Here is a 19,028-nt window from a genome sequence, read left to right as displayed (position 1 = left end):
AGAGTTAGGAGTGTGGTGTTTTGTGTGAACTGAGCACGATTAGAACTGAAGGAACATTGAGAAGGAAACAAAATCTTGAGAAAAAACAGGCAGTTGGTCCAATTATTTTTTGTCACTGAGAGTATTTATTGAAGTTCAGGCTTTTACAAGATCCGCTGCATCGATTTGAAAGATCTGAATTTAAGCCACCCAAGTTAATTTAACATGAAATACCTTTAGATTTACACCCACTAGCATATTTTTAGAAATCAGCAGCAGATCTTGGAACACAATGAACAGGTCTAGAGGTGCTCAACATAACGTCATGGTCAGAAGCATCATTACTAGGAGACGATGACAATAACGACGTCGCTTGCGCTTCTCCTGGCTCTTCTCCTGTTCCATGGGAAGGGTCTGGGAGGAGGGAGCCTGTTCACTGGGAAGGGTCTGACAGGGGGGAGCCTGTTCACTGGGAAGGGTCTGACAGGGGGGAGCCTGTTCACTGGGAAGGGTCTGACAGGGGGGAACCTGTTCACTGGGAAGGGTCTGAGAGGGGGGAACCTGTTCCCTGGGAAGGGTCTGAGAGGGGGGAACCTGTTCCCTGGGAAGGGTCTGAGAGGGGGGAACCTGTTCCCTGGGAAGGGTCTGGGAGGAGGAGGAGGAGGGGGTGCATTGCACCCTGATACTTTGCACCTCAGGCAGAGTCTGGGGTTTACAGCAGCCCCGTAACGGAGCTGGAGGAGCCTCTGGCCTGGTGAAGGCTGATTCCCACAGGTTGGATCCTTTACACACCTGAAAAAGGGAAAAAAACAACCCCACATATTGATTTTGTCATGACTGTGGCATGCTCACTAAGTTTGTTTCCTCGGTTGTAAGAAACTTTCTCCCACAAATGTTCAGCAGTGATGTTAATCACAGCTCACAGCACTGAGCCCCTGTTCATTCCTTTCCATGCCACTGCATGGAATTTGGATGTCTGTTGGTGCAATGTGCACCACAACACATACAAATGTAATGCCACACCTCATGGAATTTTGTCAATACATATTAAATCACATTACAAACTGTACAGTGATGAGGTAGTGGAATTTTACTGCACACTCTGCTATGGTTCATGCTTAATTAAAACAAACTAAAGGACAGCCATGGAAAGAAGGATTTTGAATTTTTGGAAGCTTAGAGCTGTCCATGAAGGATTCCCCTGGGCAGCATCCCAGCCCCTCTGACATGTCTTTGAATCCCTGCCAGCATCATCTGGTGCCATAAATCAGTGACTCCAGCAAGAATGGCTCCTGGGACATTTGGATCAACAGACACGCACCAGGAATGTTTGTCTGTTTCCAAGAAATAGTGGTGTTTTGCAAAATTTTATTGTGATTAGTAATTGGAAGTACGGGTATGAGTGAGTAGTCAAATCAAGTTGTACCTGAGCACTTAAGGGTGTAACAAAATGGTGTGAAATCATCTTTGGGGTATCCCAGCTTGGCTGGGGCATCTCACATGAATAAATAGCATTTATTCATGCATGAATAAATATTTACCCTTCCAATGTTACTTCTGGCATGCCAGGTCTCCTTGGCTGGCATAGGCTCTTTAGGTATTTCAGCAACAACAGCTTCACATAGTTAGGCAGGGGAACGAGCTCTGCTGCAGGGGAAGGAATTGAATGTTGAGAAACCAGAAGTAAACACAGAGCAGAATGCAGCAGGTATTTTACTGCATAATTTTTCTACTGCATATATATTTTAAATACTGGCCTGCTTTGCTAATTTAAATGCGGGCCCGGAATGGCAGCTGAGTGGGGAGGAAATTAATTTCTCTCTCTCTGATATTGTCCCATTAAAAGCTCATTTCTCCCTCCTACAACAGCTAACCCCGAGGTAACTCCTTGGTGTGGTTCTCTCCTGGAAGAGGGGGAATTTGCCAGGATCATGAGAAGTCTCTGCCTGTGAGCCCTCCAGAGCACAGGGCACGGGGTGGGCAGAGCTGGCAGGCTATGGGACGACATCTCAAATGGTTTGTGACCATAAACGATGCAGACCTGGGCCAGCTCATCCCCTTGGCCCTCCCCACTGAGGATGGTTCTGCTGCCAGCCCTGTCTAAGCAGTGTGTGATCCCTGGCTGAGCTGTGGCATTCCCAACCCCTGTGCCTGCACCCAGCCTCTCCCACTTCCCCCGCACTCAGATCCCCTCTGCCAATGAACTCACCAGCTCTGCCAGCCCTTCCCAGCTCTGCCAGCCCTTCCCAGCTCACATCTCTCACCCAGGGTATCCTGCCCTTAGGAAGAGACGTCATTAAAAAGAAGAAAGAATCAAATACCTGAGCCTGTAGTTGCTGCGTTTGTCTGTGGATTGGCTTTTAATGAAAATAAAAAAAGGTTAAAAAGTGAGCTGATTGAGGGAAAGATGTGCTTTTAGGCCATCAGTTAATAGACATTGTAATGAGCAGAACACATTAGGACTAGGGAATATTATTAGCAGCAGTTCTGGGGAATAGAATTGTCATGGACAAAGGTTTCATACTAAGGAAAGTGTGGGGGCTTGAGTACTACATGTGACATATTACTGGCATTTATGGGAACTAGATTTAATTCTGTTTATCCCTCTGTGTGAGGTAATAACACTCTCTGTGAGGCTCAAACGTCTGCTTGGCACCTGAAGTTCAGTTTCTCGTGTGTGCTTACCAAAGCAGCCAAGTGCCTTTTATCAAAGTGTGGCTGCCATGGGCAGACTCTAAAATAAACCCTGGCTCTGCTCTGTGAGCAGCTGGGGCGGAGCATTATCAACTAGGGAGCAGAATTTGCAATTCAGTTTTTTCAAAAGACAAAGCCCACTGTGGAAAACTAAGGTTCAAAGCAAATACCACTGAATATGTCAAAAGGATTCCCACTGCCCCAACTCCCAGTGGGGATGCAGCTTTGGAATCCAGGGGGGCTGGCTTCGTAGGAGTGAAGTGATTTGGAGGAAATCTGAATTTATGTTGGTGTGGCGTGTCTGCCTCAGTGAATTCCAGTTCCTTAGAACTAGTAGAAAGCAAAATGAAACTCCCATATCAATACCAACAATTCAGGTCCCTCAATTTGTATGGAAGCCAAAAATAAAAAAAAAAAATTCCTGAATTTCAATATTAATTCCATGAGATGATGCATGGAGACAGGGAGCCTTGCCAGCACATCTCGGATCCCAGCTTTGGTGGGGAGTTAAGGGTATAAAGCAGGGTAAATCTGCTTCATTTACCAGTGACACTGGCTGCTGTTTCAGGAGGTGGAGGGACTGATGCAGCAGGTGAGGCTGTCTCTGTGAAAAAAGAGAAAATTAAACATTGTATATGTTCTAATACATGGATGACCCACATGAAATACAGTGCAGTGTTCCCCACAGCCGCAGGAAGGACCAGAAATAAATACCTGGGATTTCAGCTGTGGTGGGCTCAGCTGTGGCTGTCAAAGAGAAAACAAAACCACCCTTCAGTGTCTGTTCCATGATTGTGGGGGCAAAGCCAGGGCTGGCAAGGGGGAGTGGAGCAGGATTTCACTCAAGCTGATGCTTGATCCTGAAATTCTGACCAATACACTGAAGTCATACACACCTGCTGCTCCAGGTGTTGTGCCTTCTGGTGCAGGGGCTGATCAGAGACATGAGAGAAAACCAAACTGCAGGTTAAAAACTGCTTTCCCAGCATTGGGCAGGTGAGAGATACCCAAACCTCAGGAGACTCAAGGTCTCACTTAGGGGTTGGACAATGTTCCAGAGTGGGAGGAAAACCCACCCCTGACCATGGCACAGCTCTGGGAGCCTGGAGCTGTTTGCTAAACACCACTTTGGGGCTGGGATGAAGTTTCTGATGTGCAGTTTGGGGCTGGGATGAAGTTTCTGACGTGCAGAGCCCGCCCAGTGCCGTGTGCTGGCGAGGGCACTGGGGATGCCTTGGTGGGCACTGGAGCTGCCCATTCCCATGGCAAATACATCCCAGGGTGTGCAGGGGTTGGGATGCAGCTCTGGGAGGTGCAGGAAGGATGATTTTGTGGGAATGGGATGACCAGGTGCAAATCTGAGTTTGTGTTGATGTAGGGTGTCTGCCCCTTCAGGCTTTCATCAGGGCCAGTTTTTCTCTGGTTCCCCTTTTCCCTTTTGCTCCTTTATTACTATCTGGAAGCCAAAGGAGAGGCAGGTGGGATTATCTCCAATTCTAACTGATGAAATTATATTGTTATGGAGGCAGGGAGGCAGTCAATACATGATCGGAGCATGGCAGACAGCCAAACATGGAAACCAGAGCAACATTTCATTACTTACGGGTGGTGGTGTCTGCTGCTGCAGCAGTGGATGCTGCTGCTGCGAGAAAGAAAAGATGAATTTAAATATTTTCTGCATGTTACATGTATTTTTCCCCCTGACACCCATAGCGTTTAAGCCATAGTTACTCTTTATTACTTACCAGGGGTGATGTCTGCTGCTGCAGCAGTGGATGCTGCTGCTGCGAGAAAGAAAAGATGAATTTAAATATTTTTCTCCATTTTACATGTATTTTTTTCCCAGACACCCATAGCATTTAACCCATATTTACTCTTTATTACTTACCAGGGGTGATGTCTGCTGCTGCAGCAGTGGATGCTGCTGCTGCTGTGAGAAAGAAAAGATGAATTTAAATATTTTCTGCATGTTACATGTATTTTTCCCCCTGACACCCATAGCATGTAGGCCATAATTACTCTTTATTACTTACCAGGGGTGATGTCTGCTGGTGCAGCAGTGGATGCTGCTGCTGCGAGAAAGAAAAGATGAATTTAAATATTTTCTCCATTTTACATGTATTTTTTCCCCCTGACACCCATAGCATTTAGGCCATATTTACTCTTTATTACTTACCAGGGGTGATGTCTGCTGGTGCAGCAGTGGGTTCTGCTGCTGCTGTGAGAAAGAAAAGATTAATTTTAATATTTTCTGCATATTACATGTATTTTTTTCCAGACACCCATAGCATGTAGGCCATAGTTACTCTTTATTACTTACCAGGGGTGATGTCTGCTGGTGCAGCAGTGGATGCTGCTGCTGCGAGAAAGAAAAGATGAATTTAAATATTTTCTCCATTTTACATGTATTTTTTTTCCAGACACCCATAGCATTTAAGCCATAATTATTCTTTATTACTTACCAGGGGTGATGTCTGCTGGTGCAGCAGTGGATGCTGCTGCTGCGAGAAAGATGAATTTAAATATTTTCTCCATTTTACATGTATTTTTTTCCCAGACACCCATAGCATTTAACCCATATTTACTCTTTATTACTTACCAGGGGTGATGTCTGCTGGTGCAGCAGTGGGTGCTGCTGCTGCTGTGAGAAAGAAAAGATTAATTTTAATATTTTCTGCATATTACAAGTATTTTTTTTCCAGACACCCATAACATTTAAGCCATAGTTACTCTTTATTACTTACCAGGGCTAATATCTGCTGGTGCAGCACTAGGAGGGACTGTTGCTGTGAGAAAGAAAAGGTGAAATTAAATGTTAAGTTTGTTTTTTCTCTGAAACTGGTAGCATATAATCCAGAGTAACACTGTATTACTTACTAGTGGTGATGTCTACTGCTGCAGTACTAGGGGAGGCTGTTGCTGTGAGAGAGAAAAGGTGAAATTAAATTTTATATTAATTTTCAATGGTTCGTTTTTACTTAAAGACTGATAGCATATCCACCACAGTAATGCTATTTTACTTACATGTGGTAGGTTCAGCATTAGGAGAGACTGTTGCTGTGAGAGAGAAAAGGCGAAATTAAATTTTATATGCATTTAAATGTTTTTTGGGGTTTTATTTAAGACTGATAGCATATCCACCACAGTAATGCTATTTCACTTACGTGTGTTTGCATCTGCAGGTTCAGCATTAGGAGAGACTGTTGCTGTGAGAGACAAAACGTGAAGGTAAATTTTATATGTATTTTAAATGGGTATTTTTCCCCCTAAAGACTGACAGCATGTATACCACAGTAATGCTATTTTACTTACGTGTGGTTGCATCTGCAGGTTCAGCATTAGGAGAGACTGTTGCTGTGAGAAAGAAAAGGTGAAATTAAATTTTATATGCATTTAAATGTTTTTTTTTTCCCCAAAGACTGACAGCATATCCACCACACTAATGCGATTTTACTTACGTGTGGTTACATCTGCAGGTTCAGCATTAGGAGGGGCTGTTGCTGTGAGAAAGAAAAAGAAGAAAAGGTGAAATTAAATTTTATGTGCATTTTAAATGTTTTTTTTTTTTTTTCTCAAGACTGATAGCATGTATGCCACAGTAATGTTATTTTACTTACATGCTTTTACATCTACAGGTTCAGCATTAGGAGAGACTGTTGCTGTGAGAGAGAAAAGGTGAAATTAAATTTTATATGCATTTTAAATGTTTTTTTTTTTTTTCCCCTCAAGACTGACAGCATGCACACCACAGTAATGCTATTTCACTTACGTGTGTTTGCATCTGCAGGTTCAGCATTAGGAGAGACTGTTGCTGTGAGAGAGAAAAAGAAGAAAAGATGAAATTAAATTTTATGTGCTTGTTAAATGTATAGTTTTTTTCCTCAAGACTGATAGTATGTACACTACAGTAATGCTATTTCACTTACGTGTGTTTACACCTGCAGGTTCAGCAGGAGAGACTGTTGCTGTGAGAGAGAAAAGATTAAATTAAATATTATGGGAATTTTAAATGTATAGTTTTTTCCACCAAGACCCATAGCATAAGCAGCAGAGTAATGCTGTTTTACTTAATACAGAACGAAAAGGTGAAATTAAATATTGTCTGCATTTTAACTATATACTTCTCTTCTGAGACCTACAGCATTTCCTGTTTGTAGGAAATCAGGGCTTAGAACAGTGATAGAGCCTAATTTTTCTGGGATTCCTAGTAATTTAAGGGATATGGTTTGGGTTTGTTTTTTCCCATCCTTTAAACACTGCCTGGTTCAGCCTCCCTCCCCAGCTTCTTCACTGAGACAATGAGCTAGCAGTTGACTCATTTTGAGGTTCATTAATTTACTTTAATCCTATCAATGTAATCCATTTTGGTCAAACTCAAGCACTGCAATTGGATTTTATGGCATTGTGTCTGTATGTCACCTCCAGCCCGTGTGGAAAGGATTTCTGCAGCCGGGGTTGTCACATCTGCTTCCAGTGCAGCAGGTGTCAGGTTTGGTTCTGAAGTACTTGCAGAGGCTGTGAGAAAGAGGAAGAAACGTGGGAACGAGAGGGAAAGAGCGCTCAGATAAGGCTGGAATCAGCTGTTGATGAATTTAAATGCTTTCAGATTCCACTGGGCTCAAAATGTGCCCCGTCCTCACAGCAGGCTCTGCCCACAGCGCTCACAGCTCCCGCCTGCCTGCTGGCACCACATTCATGGACAAACATGAGCTGCGCTGAGAGATGCTCATCTGGCAGCATATTTTGGCTTCTCCACTGAAGTCCTGTCCCAACCACGTCTATCTGACCTGCTGCACGTTGTGCAAATGCCCCTTACCTGTCTGTGGTGTAATTGGGATTTCTGATGTCCTGCTCTCCTCTGCGGTGGTGCTGGGAGGCAGGGAGGCTGAAAGGGTGAGAAATTAAGTGGCTGCAAGCAGCAATAAAACCTGTGTTAAAACCCCAAGAACAAATGGTTTTGGGAACCAGCTTTTGATTTCTGTGTTGCATATAATAAAACATACACTCTTGATTCTATATGGTAGGAAAATGCATTTTAACACTTGCCCTTCTGTGGATTATGAAGAGCATAATTAACACCTAGAAATCCCAAGAAACAGTAATAGAGTCTGTACTTTAAGGTTTTCAGGATATTATGATTATTTCAGCAAAAAAAAAAAAAAAAAAAAAAAATAGAATCAGAAACTTATACCTGGAGTGTAAAGATTTGCCTCATGTTTTCATTAATTATTAATAGGTAAGTGGCAAATACAGTTTGTACTAGCAGGGCCAAGAAATAATGAAAATATAAAGAAATAATTTTGCAGTGGGTGAATAAATAGTAATTTAGAGCAATAACTTGTAATTCAGAGCATGTGCTTCCTAGAAAACTGTCTGCCAAGGAGCTGTAAGCACATTATTTTTTGAGTTAAAAATTAGGCTCTGAGCACTGGGGAGACCCTTTACAGAGCTAATTTTGGGACTCCTGTCCCAAAAGCTCAGCCTTACCTGTCGGTGCAACAGTGGACTGCACTGCATCTGTGAACAGCAAAAAAAGAGCAAGAGTTTACTTTATTGGGCAGTTATTTATATTATATATTTATGACAAGAATTATTTTTGTTTCCACTCACACATGCTTCACAACTGCATGGGCCTCTATTTTCTCCTTACTCTTTGTTATCTTGGGGGTTGGCTGTAAGTTGTTGGCTAAACTGGTCCTGAACTACCTGCTTTTCACTATTTTCATACCCAGGACTTGCTGCCCCATCTTGTTATTTTGTGCAAGGCATGCTTTTGCTCCTCAGTCACTCAGACTTAAACAGAAGAAGCTCCTCACCTTCACTTTCAGCCCTGGCCTGATTTCCAAGCTCTACCCTGATGTTTCTTGCATTTACAGTGAACAGCATAGTCCAGGGAGGTTTTCTCTTATTTTATAGCATTTTATTTTCACTATCATTTTTATCTTACACCAACATCCTCATTGAGTGCACAGCTGTGCTCGCCCCAGCCGGCATGCCGGCACTCCCAAAGGTGGGATTCACCTCCTCTACCCTGCACATCATCCAAGTGGATAACTTTTCCACTCTGGCCAAAGTAAGACAGTCCCAGGACACAGACAACTTGGCCACAGTGAAGCTGTCTGCACACAACGTTGGCACTGTTCATGTTGAAATAACCATCGCAGACCTATTTTCCATCGTGATAAACTTCAACCCTCCCGGCGCATCGGCGCCCTCCAGATTCCACTCTCAGCTGTGGTTGTGGTGGAGCTAAGGCAAAAGTTGGCAGGTAAATCTCATTTTGTTTATTTATGGCCGAATTTCTGGTGTCTAAATTTGAATCTCCACGGATTCTGCCGCCTGCAGGGCCTGATCTACCCTGGTGGGGGATGGCTGGCTGTGCTGCTGAGGCACAGCTCCCCACAGCTGGCTCGGGGAGCTCTGCACATCTGCCAGGTACGTTCACACTCAGGAGCACATCTCTTACCTTTGGGCTCCAATTTTTCTTTAATCCACTCGGCAAATTTTTCCCATATTGAGTTTAGGTCTGTCTGTGCCTGTTCCCACCAGGCTCCACTTGCTATGGCAGAGAAGGAAATGTATTAGCCCTGAAGTAACACATCATACTCTTGGTTTGTAAATAATTCAATACAGCCAGCCCTTGATCTCACTGTGAAATCACCTCTTTTTGTAAGAGATTGGCAAGACTTTTTTCATGGTGACTATGGAGATAAATAAAGTTAAAATGATGCCATTCAAACTAACAATATTATAAGTTTGAAGGAACATGTCATGGAGAGCATATTTCCACCTGAGTCTGGCAGACTGCTCTGTGTTTATTTCCCCCTCTTTCTCTACATTTTAAAATGTACAGTATAGAATAATTTTAACTAAAACTAGAAAATTGGATGAAGAACATTTAGAAAACAACTTCCACAAGTTATTTCTCTTGTGAAAAAGACACAAAGGAATATTCTTCAGCCTTCTTCAGTCTGTAACCTTCATATTTCAAAATATGAAGGTTATATTTCAAAGTACAGTATCTTAATATAATATTTCATGTATTATATAAATTGTATTATGTATTTTGAAATGCATACATTTTTAAATGCACACATTTTGAAATGCATTTTGAAATACAACCTATGGATTTGGACTGAATCTTTGAAGTAGAAGACAAACCGTCAATTCTAGGGTATAAAATTCATCAGCAGTATTCGAGGACAATCTTTGCCACCTCTTCCCAGCAAGCCAGCCTGTATTAGTAAATAATTCTGTAACATTTCAGAAATAATTCAGTAACAGTTCTGTAAAATCAAAGAGGTTTTCAAGGCGTACCTGGTTCGGCCAGGAGAGTGGAGCTCAGCAGAAGCAGCCAGGTGAGACGCACGTGAAGGTCCATGGTTGTTGGGGGCAGTCTGTTCTAGCCCAGCACAGATGCACAATTTATACCCAGTGGGTTCTGTGCAACCTGATGCCCCTCCCTGACCTTCCAGATGGATGCCAAGGAAGTGATTCAGTGAGGATTTTCCTTTCTCAGGGTACATCCAGACATCCGGATGAGGAGATCCAGCTCAGGGAGCTGTTCCAGACTGAGATCTTCCCAAACACTCCCTGGGCACCTTTGTGGCCCTGTGTTGGTGGTGTGGCTGTTCCAGGAAGCAGTGATTTACTTTTGGGGATTAGGCTGTTTGGTAAGGATTCTCATGCCACCCATTAGGACGTTTTCCAATTTACAACCACATTAACCTGATTAATTGGTGTGAGGATTGTGCCAAAAGATTAGCATCCTAGAAGTGGCAGGCAAGCCTCAAACAAATTCTCTTTGTTTGCCAAAATTACTCATGTAAGAAGCAGTTTTTCTCATTTTCCTGACTTCTCTTTAACCTGGGAGAAGATCCCTCAGGATGTTTCAGATCTGCAGCTCTCTCTGTCTCACTCGTAGCCCCCAGAGCAATAGAAGAGCTTCCAGTCTTCTCTCTGACATTGGGTCATGGTCAACACCACCATGGCCTCTGATATCCTAAAGGATGCCTCCAGCTCTGCCTCATTTTGTCCTGTCAGGGAGAAGGGACTCAGCTACAGAGAGAAAAAAACAAAGCTGAATTTTCTTAGCTGAATTAAAAATGAACATAAATTCTTTCTTTTCATAGACGCTTTTCTTATTTTCATGGCACAGTACAGCTCTGTTTGGGGCCCTGATGTAGGGATGGAAGGTGACATGGAAGGAACATGGCTGAATGCAAAAATCTTTAGTTTTTAAGAAGCATCAAGATTTGCTTTTTCAGCATTCCTCAGTCTCCTTTACCAAACAGGTGAGGCCCCAAGGAGGTCATGCAGAGGGTAAATCCCATGTGCCAAGAGCCAGCAGTGATGACAGCAGGGCTGACCTTTGTGGTCTTGGAAGGGCAAAGCTGTTCCCCAGAACATCTTAAAGAAATCTATCAAAATCTGCTTCCAGAAAACAAACAGGGTGTGCAGCGAAATCCCTTTGGGCTGGAGGCTCAGCGTTAATCTTCCTTCACAGACCGAGGTTCTGCTGCCCTGGCGGATCTCCCCTTCCCTGGAAACAACTTTATTTAGAGTTAGAGTTTCTCTGAGTATCTGGGCCTAAAGGGGCTAAAAGCAGAGGGAAAGTGTGGATCTGTTCTGGTGGCTGCTGCCACTGGAGGGCAGCGGGGCCCCATCCTTGGGAAGAGAGCACAGGGATGGAAAAGATGCTCCAACACCACAGAGCTGCTGTGGCAGCCATGAAAACCCTCCACCTGAGCAAATCCCTTCAAAGTACACATTTTTGTAAGGAATTTCACTAAAGAGGTTTTGAAGGGATAAACTGGGGCTGACTGATTTTCTCCTGTGCATGTATTTATTTGTAAGGAATTTCACTAAAGTGGTTTTGAAGGAATAAACTAGGGCTGGCTGCCTTTCTCCTGTACGTGTATTTATTTGTATTTCTCATTCCTGGGGGAAAAATAAAAATCACTGATATGTGTGAACTCACAACTTTTCCCCATGCTGTAGCAATGTATTTGTCATTTCTTTCAGCATCATTCTGCCCTCCTGAAAAGTTTTCTTATGGGATAAATCCTGGTTTTGCTGCACCCACTGTATTCCCAACAATCTGGGGTGGGCCATATCCAGTGCCTTGCCACAGTGGAAGTGTTCCCAGTGCCAAACTCAGTTCTGTACCAGCCCCTTGCCCAGTTCTGTTCCCTTCCTGGACACACTCCAGCCCCTCAATGGCTTTGTTATCCTCAGGGACCCAGAGATGATCCCGAGGTGCCTCAGCAGGGCTGGCACAGGGGATGGATATGCCATGACCTTCTGGCCCTTCTTGGTCCTTACCCAAATTTAACCTTGACAGCTTTTCTTAAATATCTGCCTGATGGTAAAAAAGCTCAAAGTCTTGTTCTCCTCTGATTTTTCAAGTTGTTGGCAGGGACAGTCAGCTCTTAATTAATGATCCACTTGTTGGACACTCTGTGAAACAAAACAGGTTTTACAAAAAAGGTGAAGTGTTATCATAGAATCATAGAATTCTTGATTTGGAAACAATCCTGCTGGCACACCAGTGCTGGAACAGGCCAGGATTTCTCTCTGACAGCCTTTCCACTGAAGTCCAATGAGTTCTGAAGTGTGAGGTGTTTTTGAGGAATGATAGACAACAGGCAAATCCAGCTGAAGTCAATCACACCCTCAATAATATAACCTGCCAAGTGGTTGCCTGTATTTGTGGTGAATTTATTGTAAAGTGGAAATTTTAGGTATGAAGCCACTGTGTTTGGAGTATTGAGTGCGGCGTCTCAATTTTATCAAAAATCCTTTCCTTAGGATTTTTCCTCCTGAGAAGCTGAGAGGCCTCAGGAACAAAATGTAAACAATGGTTATCTGCTGCTGTGGAATGCAACAGGAGCATCTGTGATTGGTCTCATGTGGTTGTTTCTAATTAATGGCTAATCACAGTCAGCTGGCTCAGACTCTCTGTCCGAGACACAAACCTTTGTTATCATTCCATTCCTTCTTTTTCTATTCTTAGCCAGCCTTCTGATGAAATCCTTTCTTCTATTCTTTTAGTATAGTTTTAATGTAATACATATCATAAACTAATAAATCAAGCCTTCTAAAACATGGGGTCAGATCCTCATCTCTTCCCTCACCCTAAAACCCCGGTGAACACCATCACAGTGTGTCTGGCTGCCCAGCCCCAGAGGAGAATTCCCTTGGGACAAGCATGTCACATCAGCCTCTGGAAGCTCCAGTGAGGGAAAAATCTTTGTCAGGGGTGAAGGCTGTGCCGAAGTCGAGGGGTGTCAGTGACCTTGTCCCCACACATGGCAGGAGAGGTCATTCCGTCCTGTTACCCACTGAGGCTTTCTGTCAACACTCCCTGCTTGTCTTGGCACCTGCTGCGTTCCTGCAGCTTTTTCTGCTTTCCCCTTTCCTGTGGACAATGGTCTTAATGGAGAGCTTGCCTCAGCTTCCAGCAAATCCCTTTGACCTCAGCAGTGCCAGGGCAGGGTGACATCGGTGCTGGTGACCTTCTCCAGCGCCCTTGGAACACTTGTCATCAAGCACAGGAGTGGCCTAGGGGAGCCAGGGACTGAGCTGTCACTGCTGTTGCCTTTAAATTTAATTTCAATTTAAAAAATTTAATTTCAATTTTTAAATTTTAATTTTTAAATCAGTGCAGTGAGACACATGAAGTTTGCAGTGTAGCTCACTGCCAGTGCAGAGAAGAAGAAAGGCTCTGTAGGTGCCAAAGTTAAAGTGATTTATTCCCAGCTGAGTAGTGATTGTGAAATCAGTCATAATTAAATAAATTACCTGTGCTAGACAAATGATGGTGGGTATTCATTGATATATTTACAACGAAATATTTAAATTAATAGAGCAAAGTCAAGGTTCAACTTACTGAGACAATGGTGACCAAGACTTGAGGTCAATCAAGCCAAAGCAGCACAATGTGACCATAATTTCCTTATAACTGCATTTCCTTTTCTCCTTGCATTTTAATATCACTTAAGGGCCTTTGAGTTTCATTAGGAAGTACAAAAATTCTCTTAGGCTTTTTTTTTGTGTGAATTAAATGCAGATAAGAGATAATATTAAATGTTTTATGCAATGTCTTTTCTTTTTTAAGACTTGGAACCTTTGACAACCTGGTCCAGTGAAGAGGTTTTTCACACTCAAAAGGTCACATCCTTTCAGCCCTGTGGCAAATCAGATTTATATTTAAGTTTCATATATTAAATTTTCTTAAATATTAAAAATCTATAGTTAACTTCATGAAAACTCATGTAACTCAGAATTACTGTTTTCACTGTGGTCAAAATACACTGTATTTTAAGTTTTTCCTTATGCATAAGATACTGAAGAAACTAAATAAGGTGCAAATCAGTAATAAAGAGCAAGTTTTTTATGGTTAAAAATTTTTTTTCAAGATAGAAAAGGTTGAATAAATATGAAATTGAAAGTACCAGGTATTTCAGTTCCCATAGAAGCTGTCAGAGGAGGAAATAGATAAAATATACATTTTAGCAATTACAGTTTCTGTAAAATTAACTGTATTTTTCAAAGAGGTTTTTCCCCCAGAGTGTAATAGGACGCTGGAACAGCTCCTCTGGTTACAGCACAAAACCTACCAGAGGTCAAGAAGTGCCTGGACACCATTGTAAGTCAGGTGGTGTAATTGTAGGTAGTCCTGTGAGGAGCAGGGAGCTGGACTCAAACATCAGGGATTGTTTCCAAATCAAGAATTCTATGATTCTATGATAACACTTCACCTTTTTTGTAAAACCTGTTTTGTTTCACAGAGTGTCCAACAAGTGGATCATTAATTAAGAACTGACTGTCGCTGCCAACAACTTGAAAAATCAGAGGAGAACAAGACTTTGAGCTTTTTTACCATCAGGCAGATATTTAAGAAAAGCTGTCAAGGTTAAATTTGGGTAAGGACCAAGAAGGGCCAGAAGGTCATGGCATATCCTTCAGAGGGATCTGACACAGCTCTGGTTCTTTTTTTATTTCTTTCTGTCCCTAAGCTGCAAAGGAGTCGTGTGTCTGAACCTTTGCATTTGGTTTATCCTGGTTATCTCGCTCAAATAAATGATCCTCAGGTGTTCAATAAAAGCTTTGTCAAGGTGAGATATGTGAGATTAGAACTTTAAGTTCAGGAAAAGTCTCCTGTGTGACCCTTTGCTGGTTCTGTGAGGGCAGAATGTGCCTCAGGATTGATTTTGTTGTTCCTCCCAAGCCTTGGTAGAGAGCAAACAGAGTTGGTTAAAGGAGGCTACAGGTGACTAAAGAAGTGTGGTGGTAATACAGCAGGGTGGACTCTGAGTGGCACTGCTTGAAATGCTCTAAAAGGTTTCCAATCTTAGTTGCAGTGCCAGGAGCCCCCCAGGACTGCCCAGATTCTAGCCTGTGTTTCAAACAGTTAATCCCCAGCTTGGTTTCTGTCCCCTCAGCTGTGACCCTGCCGCCTTGGCCCGGATGAATCCTCGCGGCGCTGGCAGGGAGCAGCCCTCTTGTCCTCCCCAACAAAGCATTCCTTAGCAAAACCCAGGCAGCTTCTGGAACAAAGAGGGCTTGTCTCAGGCTGGCAAGGCTCAGATCAAGTGTTTGCTCTGCTTGCTCAGAGTGCTGCTCTCCAACCAACGCTGCCCGGGACCTCCAAGGGAAACTGAAGCAGCAGAAATCCAAAATTTGGATTTCTGGGCCTGAGCTAGCGATATCAACATTCCCAGCATTTGGGATAGAAGGTTTGGCTTGGCCAAACAGTCATGGAATCACTGAGGTTGGAAAAGAAACACCTTTGTCTGGAGGCACAGAGCCCTCACATGAACACAGCTTGATTTTCATCATATCTCGTGCAACAAAGCTCTGCTTGAATCCAGGCTTAGCAATAGAAGGTGAAAATTAATGCCAAATGCCTCCAAAATACCTCAACATCACTAGTCAGCCACTGGGAGGAAACAGAGAGTCCACATCTCTGAAATGATGAGAAAAATACAGGCAAAAACAAAGTGACAGTCATTAGACTTGGCAGGCTCTTTAGAACAGCAGCAGGACAATTAATGTCTACATTACACCCTGTGATTAATCCACTTATTTCACAAAAAAAAAAAAAAGAAGAGAAAATTTGGTTGGATGGGTACCAGGTGATTCAGGGCAAAAGAGGTGCTCCAGGTGTTATTCTAGGAAATGGAAACAGCTCTCACTCCAGTGACACAGCCACTGATGATTTTCCTCAGCCAGGAGAGGTTTCATTAAAATAAACTTCTTGTGTCCTGAGTCTGAGAGAGAAGATCTCCCAACCTTCACAAGCTGCTGCGTGCATTTTAATGTCTCCTTAGATTTTGCCATCTAGATAAAAAGAGCCAAAATTTTTAAAAATGCCATAGGGAGATTCTAGTGCAATCCTGTTAAAAAAGCTTGGTTGTGACTTGGTGAGTCTGATGGAGTTTGCTAAGAAAATAAAATTATCTGTTGAGTGAAATGATCTCCAGAGTATATTCCTTTAGTTATATAATTGGAATTTGGTGCAAGCAGTGGGGCTTGGGCAGTAAAGGACCCCATGGGCAGAACTGGGAGCAGAAGGTTGTGCTCAGCTGCTGAATTCAGCTTGATGTCAATGCATGTCTGTGGCATTCCATGGCAAAGCACGGAGAGAAAGTAATGAAAACCAGAAAAATGGTGTTTCTTACCCATACCCTGCAAACCCTAACTGGGTTTTGAAATCTCAATCTACGTGAGGATTTGTTATTAACAAATAAAAAATGGAATCTACTTGCTGCCTATGAGATGCAGAAACAAAACCGTGTTTATTTATACCCCGTTATAAATATTTTTGTGGCGGGTTCCTGGGAAGGAGGACTACAGAGCTGAATGATCTGCTTCATTCTCCAAAATTAGAATGGAAGGATAAACAGGACAGGAAATCCAGCATACAAACAAGCAAACAAGGACTTTGTTTCTGAGCTTTGCTCCAACCCCTGTTCTGGCCAAATAGGTGCCTTGGTGGTACTGGGAACAGCATGAAGTCAGGAATTCAAAGACACCATGCAATTATTTACTAAAAAATACACATGCATTTCAAATCAAATTGCTTTTGATCCCTTCTCTTCCCGTTAAAGAAACCTTGAGGGGAACTTCTCAGGGATGCGCAGTTTTGTCAGAGCTCTGAGCACTTTCAGCTGTTTGCTCGTTCCCCTCTCCCGGTGGGATGGGGGAGACAATTGGGGAAAAAGAAAATAAATAAAATAAAATAAAATAAAATAAAATAAAATAAAATAAAATAAAATAAAATAAAATAAAATAAAATAAAATAAAATAAAATAAAATAAAATAAAATATTGTCTTGGGCTCCCCAGCCTCCTCACTGGCAGGGCAGCACAAGGAGCTGACAAATCCTTGATTGAGTGTGCATGGCTCAGAACCATCAGTGTCTTCTCAACATTATTCTCATCCTCAATCCAAACAAGGCACTGTACCAGCTGCTAGGCAGAAAATTAACTGCCCCAGCCAGAAGCAGTGCAGGGTGTGATTCTGTCATTGGGTTGACACTTCTAAGGGATTTTCTCATGGTGCTGCAAACAAAATATTTGTTGTTGGTGCTGAGATGATGGGTTGAGTGCTGGGTGAACAAGCACATGGCTGAGTCGTGGCAGACACACCAGGAGGAAATAAAATAACCCAAAACCAAAGTCAGACAGTTGTTCAAAGGAAAAAGCTGCCAAGTGATGGTTGGTGTGTCTTGTCTGAGGGCAGAGCAGGTGACAGAAATAAGCAGCCCCTAGAAAATTGATTTAAAGAGCAAAAGAAGTGTCCTTCACGTGCTCCTGGTTCTTGACACCCTTGTGTTTGCAGGCACCAGCCTTCACTGGGAGATTGGCATAACTGATCCCCTACAGACCAAACAAAAAACCAAAACAAAAGGCCAAATAAACAATTTTAGCTTACTTTTTGGCTTTAATTCCTTGTATTTTTTAACTGGGACATGAAAGGCGAGAAATCCCAGGTCTTGCTTTTCATGTTTTCATGCATCAGTGATAAATGTTTATGTGGCATTTGGCTGTTTGCATTTCCAGCATATTTCAGTCTGATTTATAAATGTGCACAAGACATTCTGAAAGGCTGGGTAAGTCCTGAGAAGCCAAACTCCTCACAACTGCAAAGCATACAGCCATAGAGGAGAAAACAAATTAAGTAGTTTTGTGATCAGCAACCAAAAGTAATAAAAATTGAACAAAACTCTTCCTTCTGGAAAGAAGATTTGAAATGTCTTTCACCTCTTGACATTTGGGTGAGAGCTGAAAAGGCTCCTGGCTGGGATTCAATCTCTTGGATGACATTTGTGGTTTTGCCTGGTTTAGGGTGTGTGTTAATGGAAGGCTAAAAATTGATATAACAAGCCTTTAGAATAGATTGTGTGTTTCAGCCTAAAAGATTGCAAACAACACATCTTTAACAGCTCAGTGTACTTTGAATTTGAATTTATTCAATCTAGAGAAGCTAAAACTTAGTGGAAAAGATATTAATCAATGCTCAAAATAATTAGAATATTGTATAGCCACAAATCCAGTTGCTGTGGTAAGATCAATTTTTACATTTCCTTTCCAGAGATGATCCATTCTCATCAAATTAAATCTTCCCTCCTTTCAATAAACCTTGAAATATTTCTTGATGCCTCACTCACCTTTTCACTCCAGCTCACAAAATTTTGAGGCATTAGATAAATGGTTTTAGAATGATGTGAGAGGAGAATTAAAGAGGAGGAAAATGATAAAATAATTGTGCTGAACTACTCGTGACATGAAAGTTGAAATTGTTTCTTAATCCTTTAAGAGGTGTTAGGATTACAAAGCTGTTCTAAGGCATTGCAGCAGAATTTATTGAAGATAAAGATATCACAGCTTCCCACAAATAGCACATGTGAGTCTGTCATCAGTGAGGAATTTTGGTGGCTCATAAAATGTAAGGTTTGCCCTGCATCCATCCAGTGAGTGATGCTGACCTTTGCTCTGACATTGTGCCATGTGAAAGCAGCTCCTTCAGCGCCAGCCTGGCAGGAAAACCATCAGGAACAGAAACAACAGCTGCCAGGAGGGTGACAGCACCAACCACTGGTGTGAGGGCATTGTCAGCAGCAGGGGTAAGATATTGAAATATTTATAATTTTAATAACATTACACATAATATAATTATATATTTAATATACTTTATATTATCTAATATTTATAATATTTATAATTATGTTTTAATATATTGAAGTAATTTTTATATTAAGTTATCTAGAAGTTCCCTGTGTAGTGTTTCAGAAGCAGAGGCTCAGACCATCACTTGGAATTTTTAATCAAACAGACCACACTCTTCAA

At 42.3% G+C, this 19,028-nt stretch overlaps 1 protein-coding gene across 17 annotated transcripts; it reads right to left on the bottom strand.

The window, feature by feature from the left end:
* Positions 1 to 102: 102 nt before the first annotated feature.
* LOC131561038 (mucin-1-like) lies at positions 103 to 10,061 on the bottom strand. Of its 17 annotated transcripts, none has more exons than XM_058810095.1 (28): positions 9,991 to 10,061; positions 9,140 to 9,232; positions 8,161 to 8,190; positions 7,490 to 7,558; positions 7,093 to 7,188; positions 6,600 to 6,638; positions 6,443 to 6,484; positions 6,291 to 6,332; positions 6,132 to 6,173; positions 5,986 to 6,027; positions 5,838 to 5,879; positions 5,698 to 5,730; positions 5,551 to 5,592; positions 5,418 to 5,459; positions 5,273 to 5,314; positions 5,136 to 5,174; positions 4,994 to 5,032; positions 4,850 to 4,891; positions 4,707 to 4,745; positions 4,562 to 4,603; positions 4,419 to 4,457; positions 4,277 to 4,315; positions 3,570 to 3,605; positions 3,388 to 3,420; positions 3,218 to 3,277; positions 2,301 to 2,336; positions 1,521 to 1,626; positions 103 to 771 (listed from the first exon to the last, which is right to left on the bottom strand). In XM_058810095.1, the coding sequence occupies exons 1-28, from the start codon at positions 10,052 to 10,054 to the stop codon at positions 324 to 326; spliced, it is 1,758 nt and encodes a 585-aa protein (XP_058666078.1). In that variant the 5' UTR covers positions 10,055 to 10,061; the 3' UTR covers positions 103 to 323. The 17 variants fall into 17 exon arrangements, with proteins under 17 accessions (XP_058666078.1, XP_058666079.1, XP_058666080.1 ...); XM_058810096.1 differs by having other exon boundaries at positions 1,521 to 1,623; XM_058810097.1 differs by having other exon boundaries at positions 4,419 to 4,454; positions 4,562 to 4,600.
* Between the last annotated feature and the right edge of the window lie 8,967 nt (positions 10,062 to 19,028).

This window comes from Ammospiza caudacuta, chromosome 9, assembly GCF_027887145.1.
Source record: "Ammospiza caudacuta isolate bAmmCau1 chromosome 9, bAmmCau1.pri, whole genome shotgun sequence".
Classification (NCBI taxonomy): Eukaryota; Metazoa; Chordata; class Aves; order Passeriformes; family Passerellidae; genus Ammospiza; species Ammospiza caudacuta.
This window is presented reverse-complemented; position numbering and strand designations above follow the sequence as displayed.